The 20136-nt window shown below is 39.3% G+C and overlaps 2 protein-coding genes across 5 annotated transcripts in view; one reads left to right on the top strand and one right to left on the bottom strand.

Moving 5' to 3' along the window:
* The window catches only part of BACH1 (BTB domain and CNC homolog 1), a 506041-nt gene that overhangs the window by 63371 nt on the left and 422534 nt on the right, over window positions 1-20136 (top strand). The gene's annotated exons all lie outside the window — the stretch shown is intronic.
* The window catches only part of GRIK1 (glutamate ionotropic receptor kainate type subunit 1), a 157937-nt gene continuing 142250 nt past the window's right edge, over window positions 4450-20136 (bottom strand). For 2 of the 4 annotated variants that reach the window (XM_065741800.1, XM_065741797.1), the window contains 4 exons: window positions 19599-19824; window positions 14965-15215; window positions 12150-12317; window positions 4850-4911 (listed from right to left, as the gene is read on the bottom strand). In XM_065741800.1, coding sequence (XP_065597872.1) covers window positions 12168-12317; window positions 14965-15215; window positions 19599-19824 — 627 coding nt within the window. In that variant the 3' untranslated portion in view covers window positions 4850-4911; window positions 12150-12167. Of the gene's footprint in view, window positions 4912-12149; window positions 12318-14964; window positions 15216-19598; window positions 19825-20136 lie in introns of all 4 variants that reach the window. The other 2 variants (XM_065741799.1, XM_065741796.1) reach the window with 1 other exon arrangement.

The following is a 20136-nucleotide window of genomic DNA, read 5'->3' as shown; positions in this document are numbered from 1 at the left end:
TCTTAGGCTGTTAAAGACTAGAAACGCAAAGGTGAGCTTCATGTTTTACCAGTATGGCTGTGTAATGATTGCATTAATGATAACAGCTTGAATTTGGGGGAGGTTAAGAGAGGCAAACAGGAATCAGAATTCAACAGACAGAAATTACACGTCTTTATCGATAGATGGGGTTGAAGCAAAATCTCAGTTGTTTGACAGATGTAAGTGACATATCTTTAAATAGTGGCAGCTCTGATCCTTGAGGAATTGTGACTCCTGCAAACCTGACAGAGAGCAATTAAGGGACAAGCTCAGCAGTCAATAAATGCCCCATGGGATTACAGGTTTACAGCAGACCAACAAGATGCAGTCCTCTGACAAGGGGCTCAGAAGGCAATAACCTGATTCTCATTTGTTTTGGAGTAGCTTATCAATCATAGTGTTGGCCTGGGCCCTGTGCACACAGCTGAAACAGTTGCTTACATATTTCCAATATTCACTCTTTTCTGCTGAGCCTGCCTTACCACTTTCTCAAGGAAGTTAATGGATGTTTAATGGTCCTTAGTAAGACCACAGTCTGATGGTGGGTAGTGGTATAGGAAAGATCACTTAACATGAAAACACGACCATTTCTGTAATGAAACATATTAAAGCCATTCAACAGCATCAGTCAGTATTGTATTTCTCTTTTATAAACAATGAGGATGCATGCGTGCTGCTGCCAAGACAGAGATCTGATGAGGACATTTGCTTTCCTAATGTATAATCTCTAATCAGGCTTATCTTGTACTGCATGCTGCCATGCAGGAAAGAAGACAGAAAAAAATGTTTATTGGGATACAGTGAAAAGGTCGCAGTAATCATGTTTGCTACCGTGTCGATGTGTAAGATTGCCCTGTGCTTGTCCCTCCTCCCTCAAGAGAAAACAGCTTTCCCAGCCGTGTCATGAATTTACAATTAGCATCTGAACTGAAGGACAGTGTTTCCAGTGACACAGAAGTGAAGGTGCTTTAAAAACGTTTTTGTTTGTTGTTTTAAACAAATCTAGTAGAGAAGGTAAGACGTGTAACTGTGAATGGACTGCATGTGCGTGGGCATATGGAGCTGGGACTTGTCTGTGAGAGGCGTATGAGAGGTCTAACCAGTGACTTGAATGTGTTTTGAAGAGGTTGGAAAAGGTCACAGCTCCAAATCAGAGGACTTGGCTGAATCCTCAAATACTAGTGGGAAGTAAATGGATCCCAAACCATCTTAGATGCACTGATAATTAGCTGAAATATCAAATACGCTGTTGAACCAAGGTGAGAGCTAGGCTGGTTTCAAGCCCCCATGCAGGTGTCCCACATGTCCACGGCTACTGTGAGCGGTGCTCATGGCCAATGCAAGGTGTGGGCATAGGGACACATCAGGAACCAGCACCAGGTCACTGCTGGCCGGAGGCATGAGCAGTGAGACCAAGCATCCCTTCAGTTCCTTCACTGTCTCCTGTTAATCCTTTCTATTGTTTCTCAAAAGGAGGCCAATCTGCAAAGGAGTTACAGAATATGACAGTGGTGCCATGAAAATGCCAAGACAGGAAACAGAGCAATGGATTGTGTTAGTGGTCTGCAGCTCCTCAGAGTTTTTTCAGAACTGTGTTTCTCTAGGTGGTTCCCACCTAGAGTCCACCCCATTTTGGGGGAAAATTTAGAATGAAGTGAATTTTATAACCCATCATGAACCTTCATTCCTGGGGATGGCAGAGAAGGGCACAGCCACGCTTAGTGATGTGTTGCTTCCTGAAATCATGGCAGGCTGGTTAACTCCTTTGCAGTAAGTGTAGTTTCATAAGGTGCCATCTGAGACTTTCTAATATGCTGTGAGTCTTTCAAGCTACTAAAAAGAAGAAGGGAAAAAAAAGGAAATAAAGAAGAACCAAGTATGTTCTATTTATTGTTTCTTCATATATTTCTTTCCAGACAGCAAAAACTCATTCTTTTTTTTTTTTTTCCCTGAATCTTTCTTTTTAAGGGGTGGGCCACTACCGGGAAAGCTGAAATTTAAAATGCAGTAAACAAAACACTACCTATTAGTTTCAGGAAAACATTATTGGATATTTAAAAAAATTGAACTCAGATTTCTGTAACCTCAAGGTCTAAGCCACAGAAGAGTCGCCTTTTAAAAAAAAGGACCTGATTATAAATCTTTTATCACTTTGAACCTATTCATTTTAAAATGTCTTAGCTGAAGGCTGTGGTTGGCAGAGTGATAGAGTTACTCAGACTTAAAAATAATAACTTGCTTTTCAGTCATGACAGTGGTCTGCAAGGCCTATTTTAACCTGATGATAACATAAATAAAAGAAACTACTTTCAGAAAGATGAGATCCTCTATGAGCATTCAGGGCCAGGGGCTGTTTTTCTTAATTACTGCTTATCAATTCAATATGTTACTGTAGTAGGCAACAGACTAAGCTTCCCAAAAGCAAGCACTGATTTGAGCTTTCTACTGTAGTCACTGTGAAAGACTGCTCTTGTTTTTCCAGAGGCTGACTGCTTTGAAATCTCTGAGACAAACACATGGAGGATAAGTAGGAAATGCTGGAAAACCTCAATCATAGTTTATGTCTTCAATGGGGGAAAAACAAAAATATAGGAAGTTTTGATCCAGATAGCTTAACTATGGGTACCTGGACACACTGGTATAAACTATCTGCTTCATAAGTAATTGGTTGGAAATGAGCAAGAGTTAATATGAATCTATCAAATCCAGGTCCTGTTAATCTGATGAATTTTCTTCTTTAACAGCTTCATGAGCCCTACAAGTGATGGAAGAGCTCCTCCGTCTCAATTTTAATAAGTTTTTGATCCCATCCTATGTGATATTTTCATAAACAAGTAGGTTGATAGAACAGATGACATATTCTGTGTGGTAGCTGAAAATGTAGAACTGCACTAACTCTCAAGACTTTACTGTCAAAATGTGAGGATTTACAAGGCAGCTGGGTTTCCTTTAAACTTTGTCTTTAGTGGGTGTGTTTAATAAATTTGCAAGTACTATCAAACTTGTTAAGGCAAAAAGCATGGCCAAGGACAAACTGATCTGGACAAACTGAGATACTCGAGAATCAACCTATTAAAAAAAAAAAAAGTCATTCTGTATGGACACAGACATAAACTTAGGCTGAAATCATCACTGCTTGTACCACTGAGAGCTAACTCATTTTACCCAGTCAAATCAAGGTGGACCTCATCACAAAGTGTACGAGCAATGGTACTGCCTTTGAGACACAATAAGCAGGTCTTTTGCCCACCTCCACAAGGGTAAGACTTCAAATGAGAGAGCATATCTAGTTTGGGGCATCCTGTTTTGAGAAGGATATGCAGTAATAATAGAAAGTGTTGGGCAAAGCAGTGATACTGTCATGAGTTTTAGGAAATCTGATTCGCATGGAAAGGCTAAGTGAACTGAGGTGTCTTCTTGCTTATAGTGATATAGAAATGTATTACTTCTCAAGCAAGGCTTTTCTAAGTAACATCGTTCTTTTTCCCATTGACCCACCCAGTCAGTGTGGGCTGCCCAGGGTGGTGCTGTGAGAAAAAGATGGAGGAGAGATTTCTTCACACAAGTTTATACCATTACTGTCTGCTTTTGCAGAGAAAATGTCCGTGGATATAAAGCAAAGGTAATCAGTGTTTAGCAATAAGTTCCCTGGGGGAATATAAGAAGGACAATAAAATTTGACACTTTGCTGAACACTATGTAATGAACTTCAACAAAGTCTTAAGCAAATATTGTTGGCACGATTTAATCTCACCCAGCTCTGTGCACTGTGCAGAAAAGCAATTTGTAGCTTAGTTCTTTGGTTCCCTTCTTCCAGTCTTTCATTAAGTCTAGAAGTGTTCATGGTGCGAGACTGCCCTGAGCCCATACCCAACTGAATGTGTAGGATAGCAAGGTGCTGCTTCCCAGCTAGAGCTCTGTCAGATGTTATTTTTTTGTTCAAGGCTTGTTATAAATTGAACTAGGTGATTTTCATTTTGAAGTTGATAATAATTTTACTAGTATTAGGAGCTAGAGGATATGGCACTATGATGATGTCAGTGTTCCCTTTGCTTATTCACTGATCATTACTTTTGTGATTTTTGGATTTTCCTTCTGAACATCTAGCACCTGGAGTCATGACATTACTAAATTATCTCATTTTAAAATAAATAAGAAAGAGAGAAGATAGGAAAAGCCAAGTTAGTCACAGATAAGAACCTGAAGAGTGTTCTTTACAACTTTAGAGAAAAGTAAGAATAACTAATTCTTTGATACCTTAGTATTTTGTGCATTTTTGTAGTCATTATTTAGGAGTTAATTGTACAGATTCTTATTTTGGTTTTCTGGATGCCAGTTTCTAAACAGTTATACTTAGCAGAATTGTAATGTTTTCTTCAAAAAAAAAAAAAAGATAACACGCCCAGATTATTGGAAAAAAGATCCCTGTCTCCTGTTTATTTATTTATTTAGAAAGCACATACAGCGATGCGTGGGGAGGGGAAGAGAGATGCAAACCAGGTGAGCATACAAATCCATCTCAAAAGAAATAGTGAGACACTTTCCAGGTGATTAGTAGCAGTACATCAGTCTATGTGAGCATTTAAACTGTTGTACCTCTAGATTAAAAAAAAGAAACCACAGAGAATTTCTGAAGAACAAGGTAAATGTCTGTATTTCAGAAATCCCACCACAATCAACTTGTAGGCAGCATAGTTTTTGTTCCTGATATTTTCTCCCAGGAGCCTCTCCTGCTCATGCTATGGTTTCTTTCCTCAGTGTCCTCCTCTGGTGGCAAGTAAGGATACTTGTGAATGAAGACTTTGCCTTAGTTCTTGACCTTTTCTTCAACTTCTTCTGATGCTTGAGTGAAATGCCAAGCTCCTCCATTATAGCATTGAAAGAAAGACACTGTTGGGACATAGAAATTGCATTAGACAATTTTCATTGAAGACAGAATTCAACCATACCCTGTGATCAAATTGTGGCTCTTAGAAAAAAGGATCTCAGCACGTAAAGGCAGATTCAGGAAGCTTCTCTGGTGAGTTCCGACAGCTTTGAGCAGGTCCCTAATTTCTAACAGGTGAAGTCTGTAAGTCACTTTTTCTTTGCCTAACCTGCCTTCCACTGAAATCAATTTAATTTTTGCTTAACTAAAGCTGATATTAATGCTTCTTAAATTCTGGATAGATTTGTGATTCTTTGTTGGCTTCCCATAGTAAGACTTACCCTTTTTCAACAGGTAACTTTCCCTCTGACCTTAAAAGAAAAAAGACCTTCTTTTTTAAAATCACATGTACCTCAGCCCTGCTTCATTGTCAATACTAAAGAAAATGAAGATTTCTTTGTGGTTTAGTTATGTTCCCTTCACTAAATTAATAGGCAATTCCAAAATACTGCATACTCCTCAATCCTCTTTTCTCATTGGAAAGAATCTTCTTCAAATGTTTTGTGCCAAAGAAAGGAGAGAAATTACCACAAGAATGAGGTAGCTGAATAGTTTAGAAAGCAAACAGAAATCTTTTTTCTTTCCACCATCACAACATTAACAAAGACATTTCAGGTAAGTGGAAAAATCTTTTACAATCTTCTGCTGGAATAATTACTTGTAACACAAAAAGCACAAAGAGGCTTTCAATGGAAGCATCTAGCAAGGCAGAAGATTGTTTCATGCAAATTTGTATAGATTAACAATACATAAAATGAAGTGATGGTAGCAGTGTGAAACAAGCTTTAACCACCTTACCTCCATCATACTGAATAAATCCCACTACCATTGCCTTTCTAGAACTGCAGAACTGCTCGGTTTTAACACATCTGGTTAATTCAACAACTCTTGTCAAATGAGAGCAACAGCATACAGACATGGTTCTTTATATCAAATAGAAATTCTCTTCTACCAGTGAAACCATTGCAAGGAGAGTAGTGTTCAGTTCCTTATCCACTAATAACTCAATTTCTTTGTGATTTCTGTTACACGGGCTTCAAAAAGTATAACCCAATATGATTTTGGAAGAGAAGAAAGAGAAGAGAAAATCCAACATTTCTAGTAGCCACGTATTCCAGAGGAATATTTTCAAATGCAGAAGAGAGTGAGAGGATAACCTGGTTAGAGGCTAGATCACTTATGTAAGGTAGCAAAGGGATTCCTCTGTAGTGAACTCCTCACGCTGCCCTTCTTCCTGTCCGGTATGAACTCTGGGTGCAGTGAGTAACCCTGATTTTGCAAATGAGCCCAAGACATCAGCATGTTAGTGTGTCTGTGGTTGAAGGTATATGATCTTGCAGGTATCAGCAAATCCATCTGTGGGGTTAGCTGCTTGCAAAGATACCATAAAGTGTTGCATGTGGAATTTAACATGTTTTATCTCTGAGAAGCCTAATTTTTGCTCATCTGAAATTCTTAAATATACATAAATCAAGCTACAATAAATTCATGCCAGACCAAAGTATAAAAGTCATGGTCCAGGATACAGTGCTGGTTTTTTTTTCTGAATTAAATTCTGGTAATAGCCAGGACTGTGCAGGTGCAGTTATCATTAAAATAACCCCCTAGATAACATAACATGGGAATTTTGGTGTTACTGGATTTAGAGTCAATGGTATCTGCGGCAGCCCTGTGCCCTCTGTAAGCAACAGGTAATGCAAGTATCATCTTAATACATAATTATTTATATATTGATTCAGGCTTTTTAAAGCATAGCACCACTTATTTCCAAACTAATAAAACTAACTATTCTAACTAGCTAACTTAGCATAGATAAATTCTCTCTTCTGTCTTAGTTTTAACTGAACTTTCAACATCTAAATTACCAAGTGATTCTGGTGCTCCATGGAAAACAGGGAACAGAAAATGTTAAACATTTGTAGGAATGATCAAACTTATTCTTTTTCCCCTCTTCTTTTTACCAACCTGCATGTTGTGTGTGCTTTTAACAATAGTCATCAATCTCTGCAGTGTGCATGCAGGGATGATTACTGCAGAAGACATAGTACAGTTTATTGCCTTGTTAATATGCCTGTAATCAAATTTTCCAAACTGATTTTTATTAGTCAGACAAGGCAGTTATCAAAATATCTTTTAATTTCATATCAGCAAAGTGGTTTCATGAAGGTCATTTACGTCTGCACATAGACATTTGCTGACATTATGTATATGAACTTTCTAACATCTGACTTCATCACTTGTGAAGCACCTCACTGGTTCCACTTTCAACCTGGAGCAATGAATTAAAGGTATCTTGAACTGATCTTTCAAAGATATTCCGATGTTCATGGACATAATTACAACTTTGATCAATGTTATGATCATCCCTGTATCTGAAATACTTCCACCTCTTGGAAGAAAACCTATTGGAGGTGCCAAAGTGCATTAAAAGCCTGCGGTACACAGGTCCTTCTCTGCCTCTGCCTTCACAGAGAGGTTGAGGTTGTCTGAAAGAGCCATTTGAGATAATACTCTGAACTTTTAGGGGTCTGGTTGATCATTCAGAAGGTCAGAGGGCAGACATGACAAGAGCTTTCTTTTAAGTCCCAGGAAAAATGGCTCAACATCCTATTTATCTCAAAGCTTGTGCATGCAATCAGGGTATTGAACAGATGTTTGAAATCAGGAATTGCCCTGCTTGACTTTCTCACCCTAGTAATGCCAAAATGCTGCAGTACATGACCTATGAAAGTTAAAGGAAATCTTTTACAAACAGAATGGATTTGGGCCTCATTTTTGCTTGAGTTTCTTCCTCTTTCCCCTTTGGTCATTGAAGCAGGATGAAAAAGCTTGCTCATGCAGATCTCAAATCCTTTCTTGACTCCAATACAGAAGACTGTATTAAGCTAATTATAGATTCAGAATTTAGTAGATAACATAAAGTAAGTTAGAAATTAATAATAATAAAAATAAATATGTAGTTGGACTTTATCAGACTATTGCTACATACCCCTGGCTATAATAAGATTCTTCAATTGGTTTTTTAACACCTTGAAAAAAATCAAACAAGCAAAAGGAAGCTAAACAAACAAGCAACAAAAAAAAAAAAGGCAACCAGTGTGCTGTGCCAGACAACTGAGAATTATCAAAATCAAGGGATGAAGGCTAGATTTTATTTGGAGAGAACACCTGACTAGCTCAGCCACGGAGGAGGAAGTGCTGAAAACAAGGTTTTTCTCCTGCTGTTCCTTCCTCAGTGTGAAAAACTCATCACTGGGACACTGACATATGTCTTCTGCTGAAAGAAAAGTGATTTGTTTTTTCCTGGTGCACTGAAGGAGAAATATCCAAAATAGTTTCTCCTAGTGAGTGAGCTGCTGTTGCAGCACATTAAGAATCTGTTTGAGTGTTCTGTCACTAATGGCTAATTGCATGAGGAGATCACTAAATGAAGGATTTTGAACTGTCAGACTCTATTGAATGGTGACTATCAAAACAGTGTCACAATAATCCATGGATTATTTTAACTGTTTTTCAATTGTATAAACAGCTCCTCAGCTTCCTGTTTATACAAAAGAAAATAAAAAATAAAAAATAAATCAGTACAGCTACTTGCTGATCTCAGAAACCATCAGATGCAAACAGGGCTGCTCACTGCAGGCACAGCTGGCCACAGTCATGTTTGGAGATGGGGTTATGGATGGGATGTTTGAAGAAGAGAAGGTATTTATAGACCAAATAACTTACCAAAAAATATTTTTTTGCAAGAACATCACTGAGATAGGGATTTTTTTTCTTCTACACCTTTGTTCCCGAAGAGCTACAGATGTGAATTTTCAAAGCTTTAATCCAAGAGAGGTGACACAGGGACGTGAAGATATGTATGGCAGTACTTTGAACAAATATCAGTCCAGATGCAGAAAGCATGATTGGTGTGCTTGTTCTAGCTGCATGTTGCAGGTGTGTTGCTAAGCCACTCTGATCCTAGCTCTCTGAAATGGTGATCATATTCCCAGAATCATAGAATTGTAGAATTGTTTCAGTTGGAAGGGTATTTAAGGTCATCTATATCATGAACCAAGACACTTACAGCTAGATCAGGTTACTCAGGGTCCTGTGCAGCCTGACCTTGAGTATATCCAGTAATGAGGCATCCACCACCTCTCTGGGCAACCTGTTCCAGTGCCTTAGCACTGTTATTGTAAAAACTGCTTCCTTATATTCAGTCTAAATCTCCCCTCTTTTAGTTTGACACCATTTCCCTTTGTCCTATTACAGCATACCCTGACAAAGAGTCTGTCTCCTTTCTTATAGCCCCCCTTTAGATGTTCAAAGGCTGCTCTTGTACTGCCTTTGTTCCTTTCATTCTTCTCCTGTCTCATTCTATCTCCATTGTGCAACCTGTATTTTTGCCTAATTGGATGCAGACTGTGTAATGAGTGCAGCAAATGGCACTAAATACCCCAGCCAAACCAACCTGGCATTGGACAAGGACTAGTTTGTGCATGACCCCGTAACTTTCAGAAGTCAGTGGTTTCTCTGTGTCAAAGAATAGAGCATTTTGTTTCTGCAGGCACTGTTTGAATATTCTGGGAGTCCCTAATTAAAATGCAACTATGGCAAAGTAAAAAAAAAATACTATAAAAATGACACAAGGGTACATTTATAGCCATTTTTTCTCCCCCAATAGTTCTGGTTATGCTCTACTGGTGTTGCCAGAACTGACAGACTATTGTGGCTCTTCCATCGCAGGCAGAGCTTCTAACTCAGTGCTGACACACACCTGAGAGGGGACATGATCTGACCATTGGGTCCCAGCTACAGTCACAAGAATGCAAGTGAGGAAAATGCAATTGCAATCATTTGTGAACAGAGTATTTTTTTTTGTGGCCAAAGTTCAAAGTGTAACAGTTTAAAAGTGGAGAGTGTTGATAGGTCAAACATATTTTAAGGCTCTAAAAGTTCTTCCCTGGGCTGCCCCTTTCTCAAACCCTGCTATTAACCTGAACACACCTGACTTTTTCTGGACACATGGTGAACCTTGCAAAAATTGTGTTTAGAAATGTAGATTTATTAGTTTTCAACTGGCATGCCTGCTCTTCTCTGCCTTAACTGCTGGCATAACTGCTAAGGAAAAACTTTCTAATAATGTTTTTTGTAGTTAGGTAGTTAGGGAAAGGTGAAACTGCTTTGTAATTCCCACTGGCAAGCTGGAGGCTGCAAGGTTGCCTCTGGGGACACCTAGCCTGCAAAATAATCACTAACAATGTGACTGTTTCTTTGACAGCTGTGAAAATGTTTACCTAAAAAGTAACAGAAACTTTCTGGATTCTGCATTCGTTTAAACAGTGATTAGGAATGTAGTAGAAGCTGCAAGCTGATGGATTTCTTGCACAGAGCAATGATGAAGATAAGCCCATTAGTAATTTTCCTTCTACTCTGAGAGAAGCTGGATTTAGTTAGTTTTAAGTTTCTTTGACTAGGAAATTGCAGACAAGAGTGCTTTTTTTTTTTTTTTTTTCAAAATCAGGGATAGTGAAGATCTTATTCAGGCCTTCAGTGCTAGGAAGGATCATTTTATAAAGAACCTGAGTTTTCAAGGCCCTGTTCAAACAAGTTAAAATTCCAGTTTGAGCAAGACAGTTTCTTGCAGTGTCTGGAGTAAGCATAAACTCATACATGAAAGAACACTGGCAGAGAAGAACTGTTATAGTCAAGCTGTGAGCACTATGTCTTCATAAAAAAGCCACCCCAAACCACCCAAAAGCAACAGCTTCAAGCATACTGCCACTATAAATATTGCTGACTAAAAGTTGTAAAATGAATAGAAGCGAAGCACAGTATATTCAGAAACCAGATATGAGAGAAACAATTCAAGAGGACAGCGGAGTTTGCTGGATCATTTTGGTGATTGAGCATGAAGGCAACCACTCGAACAAGTTTTCTAATTGCAGTAGAGCCCAGAAATGGTCCCTCAATAAAACAGATCATTAACTTGTTTGATGAGGAAGAACTGCAGTGTGCAAGAAAACATAAAGTAGGTGTGAGGGGTAGAAAATGAATTGGTGAAACCAAAGGTAAGACAGGATATAATGACATGCAGATAAAATGGTAATCAGGGCTTGAAAACTTGGACGTTTGCAATGGTTCATGATATCCCATGAGATCACATTTCTATATATTTTGTGTATTTATCCCAAATTATTGTCATACATTTTTCTGAGGCATCAATAGATCCAGCCTGTTGTCTCCTGCTCTGGCAGTCCCCAGACAAACATAGGACTGATAGAAATCAAACTGATGATCTTTCCAGGGTATAAAAAACATCCAGTATAGCTTCCTCGATATCTTCCTTCTGTGTTTCAATGTGCCAAAACAAAAACAAAAAAAGCAAGGCTATCCAGTTCAACATAAATTGATATAATGATATCATGATTTTTACTACCACTTATGTCATAAAAGATTTTCCTGTTATAAAGCCCTACAACATGAATTACTCAAGCCAAGTCAACAGAGTTATTCTATGAAAGGTACATATATACTGAGAGTGCCTGAGGGTGCTTTCACTGATTATGTTCTTTAATGTTAATGGTTACATGGCATAAAATTTAACTGATAGATACGATCTTGTGCTATGATAGTTACTTGGAGGCGTTGTCTAATGAATTTTAAATGGATGTACTAAATTCATTAAATATTGACACTGGAAATAATATATGCCAGCTAAAAATCTCTGGCTGTTTATAATAGGGGTTCAGAAAGTTAATGGAGCCTGCAGGCTATTTTCTGAGGTTTATAGAGAACTGTCTGGCCCACTTGCTGAATGCTTCACCAGAGACCAAGGGAAATTCTTCTCCATGCTTTTAGTAATGAAATTGCCATGGGTTTACTCAAGTTTGGTTGAAAATGAGAAGGAGGTATACAATATTTCTTACCTGAAAAAAAAAGTGTATTACCCAATGAAATGACAAGATGACAGTTGTACATAGAGACTATTGCATTTCTTAAAATCTGCTATAGTCTGTTGCTCTCACTCTTTGCTGTAGGTGTAATTATTTTCTGTGATATGCATTTAAACTGCCCAAATTTCCAGGACTTTGACAATTTGCATTAGATAAGCTTATCTCCTACTGGAGGAAAAGGCACTTTGAAGACATTAACTGTGTTTTGGTGAGTACCATCTTTGTCATTAAGTGCACTGTTTAATGGTTTCATTGGACACACCTTTTTTCTTTCCTGACTACACAGTATGAATTGAGGGCTGTGTTCGAATCCCTCTCTCCTCTCGGATTAACTTGCCACAGTCTAACTCCGTAGATAAGGTGGTGCCAGAGGTGGAGTTGGACGGATGGGTTTGCTTACACTGTAGTCCGTAAAAGAAACAAAAGGCCTTGCATGCAAGAAAAAAAAATGGAGAAAATGAATAAATGGGAGAAGTAAAATTAAAAACAAACATGAGAATGAGATTCAAAAGCTATTTAAATCAGAAGAGATTCTATTTATGGAAACAGAAAAGTCACAGGTTGTATGCAAATCATGCTTCAGATTAGCTTAGTGATATTATACACTGTGTAGCATTTTCTGTCTAAGCTTCTTATATCACTACAGTGAAAATAGAGCAAAAAGAGAGAAATCAGAAAATAACACTGAAATCACCAGAATTTTCTTCCTTTGAAATAACTTCCACAGGAAAAATCTGTCATATATATAGTCATATATGATGTTGTCACATTAACATACTTAAAGATTTCCATTATTAAAATCAGCAACAAATCACTGTGAGACAGTAGCAGTTTCACTATGTACAGACACTGTATAGTTATATATTCATCCCTGAGAATTATGCTATTTGTCCAACAAATTGCTAAATAATTTAACAATCTCTCATGATGTTAAGCTTTAGGTCTATTTTAACTATGATTTCCAGGGTACATTGCCTTTCCCAGACTCCTAAAGATTTTCCAGAATATTCTGTACCACTTCAGTACTGATACTAAGCATTTTATCTGCAATAGTGCTCCAAAACTTACTGAAATAAAAATCTCCTGAGTCTTTAATTTTATCACAATAAATTCTTCTACTCATTTTGTGCTAAAACTATTCTATAAAGTTTACGTGGTAATCAGAAAGTTGCAATATGAGCAAAATGCATCCATCCTTTCTCTCTGACTTACTCCCAAACAGGGACACCTTGATTAATAAAGCCTGCCAAACTGCCTGCCTAAATTTCATCCGTTTGTACACATTACTTTTACTGAGGGCTTGCTCAGGGGCATGTAGAGAAGTCTGCACAATCATGAGCTGCCTGCTTCTGCAGGGCACTGTGAACTAAGTCCAGTCAATGACTGTGGCATTAGGTCCAAAGGACCCAGAGTAACATCAAGCATCATCTGGAAAGTTAAGATGCCTGGTAGGATTCAGGTCACTTCCTTCTAGCTGTCTGAATAGTGGGCATGTAACTTAGTTAATTGTTACCACAAGGAAATATATGCATAAGATCACAGATTGCTGTGATCTGAAAAGGATCCACAAGAATAATTGAGCCCAGCTCCTGGCTCCAGTCGGGACTGCCCCAAATTCAAACCCTATGTATGAGAAGCTTGTCTAGAATGGAGGCTACGACTGCTACCCTGGGGAGCCTGTTCCAGTGCCCGGCCATCCTCTCTGTGAATGGCCCTTTCCTAATCTTCAACCTACCCTCCCCTGATACAGCTCCATGCTGTTCCCTCAGGTCCTGTTCGATGGCACCAGAGAGAGATCAGTGCCTCAACATCACTGCAGGGTGGTTCATTCCATCCAAAATCCAATGTTTAATACTGAGGCATTGTCCTCTCCAGGCCCTCAGTCTTGGCTGCTTGCTCTGGCTAAGATGTCAAACCCTCTGATGTCTCAGCATTGGTACAGTGTAAACCACATCTCTGAGATAGAGTTCAAGATGTTCTCTTTCCACTCATCCCTTATTTTTCTTGACTACCTTTTCTGTCATTTATGTCATCGGCTTTGTAGGACTACACCTTGGATGGAGAGGATGAACTGAAAATCTCTTGCCTTTCCCATCTAAGTGCAGACTGAGGTTAAAAAGAACTCACTTAGAAGTAGATGCCTGAGGTTATGTGATACGAACCCACATCTTAATTACTGTCTCAGAGTCTACTAAGCCTGCAGTGCAACATGATCCTCATTTGTATGAAACACCCTATTGAAGTGAAGAGGACAAGAACAGCTTTAGCAGTTGATGCAAACAGGGCCAAACTGGGGTCTAGGACATTGTTAGCAGCAGACCAGAACCAGGGAAGGCAGCCAGAGTGAAAGGGTCAGTAGACAGCTTCATGAATAGACTCCAAGTGGCTGTATATGTCTTGTTTCTTTTACTGTATTTGGGTCTCAGTAAATGGCTGTTTACACACTATTTTGATAATAGATTCACAAGCTTCTGTAACACTGAAGACATGATTTGTACATAACATTTTCTTTGTTTCCTCTCTGTATTTTCATATCACTCATTAAACTTCAGTGGAGCTATATCTAGAATTTGTTTGGTTCCATAATCTTACTTTACTGTGGCATCCATCACCTTTCAGCAGGTTTCCCTGCTTTCAAGTGCATGCTTCAGCACAGAGTGTGTAAACCCCGGCTGTGAAAGAAGTGCTTTCTAGAGCAAGAAAAAAATTACACTAGAGATTTGGAAGTACATTCCTGTTGTTAACTCAAGAGCTGATGTTAATGCCTTAAAAAAAAAAAAAAACAATTGCTTTATTCCTTTCCAAGGTAATTTATACTTTAAATCTTAAAGATCAAGCAGAAACAGTTTGAGAAATTAATTGCTCTTGTTCTGCACTGCCATATCAAACAGAACTAATTGGACTGTGGATGAGTTGCTTCCCTATTCTTATTACTAAATTATTTCTCTGTAGTGCCAGAAACAAATGGTGAGAGTTCATCAACACAACATCTGCGCCCCAGCAAAGAGACATAAGGCAGTCACCATAGACCTCAGCCTCCCAGAAACATCAGCAAGCTGGAAAAGGATGACTTACCTGCTCAATATCACTGTTTTTCCTTGATTTATAAATAAATTCACCAATGGCTACAAACACTGAAAGAACAAGCCCTGCAGCGAGCACTATGAAGATGCCCCCAATATTCTCCACCCCGAGAGCACTGGCTTCTTTGCTGTCCTCCTCAGGGCAGCCGTTGCCTCGCCACCACTTTTCCTTCATCATGTGGAGCTTCCCCTCCTCTTGGAGCTGGAGGATGGCAATGGTGATCTTGTCTCTGTAAGGTGACCCTGCAAGATGAGAACAAGACTTGTCAGCGCTGACTGCAGCAAAGTAAAGGCAGAGAAAGAGCATGTTGCTGCTATCTGAAGCAAAACTGCTCCCTTATTATAAGACTGATTATTCCAGCTAGAAATTCTTTGTTTCTCTTCAGCTGGAAGAGGACAGAGTACCAACAAGCTGTTGGTATCTGCCCTAGGGACTGGAAAACAGAAGGCTCCTTTGGTGTTATTTGTTTGGGAATTCATGTTGTTTTCTAGGGTCTCCTACTGAGGTTTATTTAAGCCTTGGCAGTGGGTTTGCTTGCTAAAGAATCCATCTCTATCATGTCTGAATATTGCTTTAAGCATCCTTTGAGACTTTCTACTTTACATCTCTTCTATTTACTTCAGCATCTGTTTATTTTTCCTACTGCATATAAAATGAGTAACTGTCTAAGGAAACCCACAGTCAGCCAAAAACATTCTCTTCTCATTTATACCTTCATATGCCCACAACTCCACTTCATTTACCTTAGAGCTTAGAAGAACACAAGCTGGCCTAGCCCTTTTTTTCCTTGACTTGCAACATTATTGGCACTTCAAGCTGAAAATAGCAACTACTTAATGCTTTTTTATTTTCAGGCCAACAGTTTGCTAAATGATGCATTTTCAGGCTCAACATCATTAATGGCTCTGTACAGTATCTGGCAAATAGCAGGGTCACATCGGGCAGTTCAGTCTGTTTAGGTTTGCTTCTCATGCACTGGTCTAGATCTCCATCTTCCAAAATCTCTGTTGCTCAGGATTCAGTTAAGCCAGCAGCTCTAACAGATGCACAAATCTGTAGCCTCAAAGCGGGACAAGGGAGATGTCTGCCCCTCATCTCAGTTTTGGAGCACATTGTTGCTAAAAAAATTACTGTCAATTAACCTTTTTGGTGCTGCCAGAAGTTGACGCTATCAACAATAGCAGCAATCCTGTTAGTAACTATAGAAGACAAGCAGAAGGTTTTTTTGGTTTTTTTTTTTTTTTTTTTGTTTTGGCATTGTGAGGGAGGCTTTTGTTTATAGGGCAAGGATTCTATGATAGCAAGCAGGAGAGGATTACAAGAAAAGCTGTTTGCCTCTGAAGACATATATGTGCCCCCAACCTCTGCCATGTTGAATTCCTGCAGTTGGAAGCTTTAGGTGTCTGGGCTGAAATACAGCCAATATCACCAGTCCCTCATCCATGCAGCTAACTGCCATTATTTCCTCTCCTCTAGCACATTAATGTGACTATTCCCTCTAGCTAGAATTTCACAAGGAGTCACATTTTGCTACAAGTTAAAGCAGTTGCAATTCATCAACATGAACAAAATTCAAGGCAGAAGGTGTGCCCCGAGTTTCAGTGATGGTGGGGTGCATGTGAATGTGGACAGGAAAATCTCACTAAGTACTACTTTTTTGTTCTCATATATCTAAGTGGCATGGGATATTTGGCCTTGGTTTCACTTTTCATTCTTACACTGTTGCGTAGGACACTATTAAAAATAACTGTACCATGAATGCAACTCCCTCTCTCTCTTTCCATTCCCTTTAGCCTGCAGCACTGTCCGAGGAGAGCCAGTGCAAAAAAAAAAACGGCAGTTCTCTGTTGTGCCAACACTCAGCTATTTTTCAGCGTACCCTACTGCCAGCAATAGGACATGCTGTGACCACAGATGCCAAGAGACGTGTCAGATTATACGAAGTCCATCTGGGAAGCCAGCAGTCAGCAGCTACCGCTTTGGATAGCCAGCTCTGAAAGGAAAATACGCTGGCTGTAAGAATAGATGATTTCTATGCATGCTATTAAAGAGCCAAAAACAAGCACAGCAGAAAATGAAACAGATACACTTTCAAAACTGTCTTTATATTACACAGATAAGTGAGTTATTACCTCTGAAAACAACAACACCTTCCAGAAGAAAAAGCAAAATTATTTCTACCTTAGGAGAGGTTTGTCGCTCTGATGGCTGGAGTTTTTTATATTGTAGGTATCATCTATTTTCCCTTGTCTGAAAGAACAGAGCTGTTAGGCAAAGCGAAGCAGCCTGAGTCATGGCACAGGATTTGTGGGGATATTCATTCTTTCTTGTGATGTTTTTGTTGCCAGCAGGATTATCACAATTCATCTTGAGGGTAGAAGGAAGGTGCATCTATATTTCTACATGTGCTTTTGAAGTTCAAGTGTGCTTGGAGTGCTGGATTGGTGATGGTTTATTGGTGAGCACTAAAACTGCACACAAATCCATCTCAAGACCCCTTTGAATATTCAGCACAGCATTTATGGCCACTGAGCTATTAACAACCTACCTCTCAGGACAAGAAATACATCCACATACTTTCTTAGCAGTCTCCCATGTAACAGGTAACAGCTCTAGTGTTAGAATTACTCACATCAGCACTGGCAGTGATACTGGAATTAATACTATCCTGACACCTATAATAGTGTTGCTTTCTTCAGCTGGATTCCTCCCAGGGTGACATTTTGGATAAGTCTTGCATAGAGGCACCTCTGTTACAGCACTGCTTCCAGACTGCAGCAAGCTCACCATGAACCATCACTGCAAATTTTTCATCAGTACTGATCTGTGCCAAGAATCTAATGAAGACCCTCCTCCCTGTGACCCAGGGCTCACTAATAAGCATAAACAGAGATGTTTGTTGATCCACCTGAATTTCTGTCTCCCTAGCTCAGCACAATGAAAAATGAAGACAGCTTATATCTGCAATTTTCTACTTGCAGAGTTGATATTCCCTGAATCCATAGATGAATTGTTTCCTTGGGAACCAAGTGGTGATGGTATTCAGCTCATTCTCTGGAAATTTTGGAGTGCAAGTCATGCTTTTGCTGCTGCAAACCATAACCATGTGGTTGTAGATTCTCCTGAAGGAGTGAATGCAGACTCAGACTTGCTGAAACTTTGGTCTTAAGGATCACAGATAAGTCTTGTTTTCAGCGCAGCTTCTGCAGTGCTACTGTTTTGAATGCTGTGAGACACTGACAGAGGCTTTGGGGTTTATGTGAATGCTGCAAAGATCTAGACACTTTATCTTGTGTGTGATATTAGCTTTTTGAAAATTTAAAAAGCCCAATAACACCACAATACTCCATAGAGCTTAGAGGTATCTATTCCCCTAAATTTTGCTGTTTTTCCTTAAGAAATAAAAAAATAATCAAGGCACATTTATCATACAAGAAATATCTTATAAATATATTTCACAGCTGTATTTCCAATTGGATGCACTCGCTCTGAGGATTGCCATCTGTTCCAATTATTCCTTCATTGTTCTTCGTTTAAAGCGTGGCAGCTTTAAAACTGCAAAAAAACTCTTGCCATTCTTTTGTCTTTATTTGGGGATATTTTAACTTTTGTACCACTTTCCTTAAGGACAGAAGGCCATCCTCATATAGACAGCAGAAAAATATCCTTAAAATATTATCTGTGTGATGACCTGAGGTGCTCAGCGACATAAAGAATCACAGTTTGAAGTGCAGTCGTGTTTTTCTTCTCTTATTTATATCTCATATACCAAGTAACTAACAGACCAAATGCTTCACCTGTTATACTTGTATAAACTCTAGTTAATTCCCCTGAGGTCAATAGAATTGCTTAGCTACTAACTGAGTGAGGCCATGTAAATGTATATGTGAGCAGTATGAAATATATAATGCAAGAAAAAGATCTGGCTGCCTAGTACCCATTATTCACAAGATCTGAAAACACATAACAAGCAAGCAAAGATTAAAACGCACATTATCCAATTCTCTGCAATTAGAAAAAATCTTGTAAAGGACACTGAGTATGAGAAAAAAGGTCTGCTGGAAAGAGTTCACAGAGCCTGGGAATCTTGAGCTCTGCTTATCTTGACACACTGAAGTCCCTGATGCAGAGGCAGAACCTTGCAATTGCTTCTCATTGTTCTTATGTGCAGCCCTCGAGTCTCAAAATAGAACAGAAATTGGTCCCCTTTCATACTTCCTTTCAGATATGTATGTTGGACACAACATTTATTCTCCCTCCTTCCCCAGGACACTACCTGATTTCACAAAGCAAGCGATAATTCAGTAGTGCAACTTGGACTTAGAACAGAGAAGCACAGGGGACACCCAGTTTGTCACAAATGGGATGCTCCAGAAGGCAAGCAGGTTATTTGACATTGCTCTGCAGATGTAGCCTGCACTGCTCTATTCCCTCTTGGCTACAGAAGCTGCTTGCAGATAAGTGGAGGCAAGAGGAGATCTTTTGCCTTAAAGGAGACTCCCAGAGCCTGTTTTGATGAAAATACTTTCTAAAAGAATAAGGGCATCATCCAGGTGGCCATCTACACATCTGTAGAGGACATTGCTGGCAGTGCTCCACAACAACTGTGCTGGAAAACATCTTACCAATAGGGGTTCCCACTCCATAGCCTTTCGAATCGATGAGTCCCCCGATCTGAGTGAGGTTGCAGTTTCTCTGAGTCACATACTCAATGCTGGTGGACTCCATCAGCAGCGCATAGTCTGTCGTAAGCACACGCTGGATTCCCTCATCATTGTTCTTCACCAGTGCTGTCTGCTGCCTGCTGCTCATGAATGCCCACATTTTTTCATATGTTGATATCTTGGATTTCTAAGGAGGAAAAATGAGGACTCAGAATCATAGCAGCACCCAAATTACGCTTGTCAACATTTCCTCCACCTCCACAGGCCCTACCATTTTGTTTTCTATGAATGATGTCAATTGCATATCTTGAATGAAGGAATGGTTTTCCTTCCTACATCCTTTTACTCTCACTGTGCTTTATGCTTCATCTGCTTCCTTTGCAGTGCCAGGAACTCCATTACTGGCACAACTGTGAAGTGCTTTGAAGTTTTTTGGGCTAATGCTGTTACATGGATTACAGCAAATAATTATACATAACCCAGCAAATTAGTGCAGCTG

Source organism: Cyrtonyx montezumae, unplaced genomic scaffold (assembly GCF_038088225.1).
Source record: "Cyrtonyx montezumae isolate F1298 unplaced genomic scaffold, pur_monq_1.0 scaffold_3, whole genome shotgun sequence".
In the NCBI taxonomy this organism is placed as follows: Eukaryota; Metazoa; Chordata; class Aves; order Galliformes; family Odontophoridae; genus Cyrtonyx; species Cyrtonyx montezumae.
This window is presented reverse-complemented; position numbering and strand designations above follow the sequence as displayed.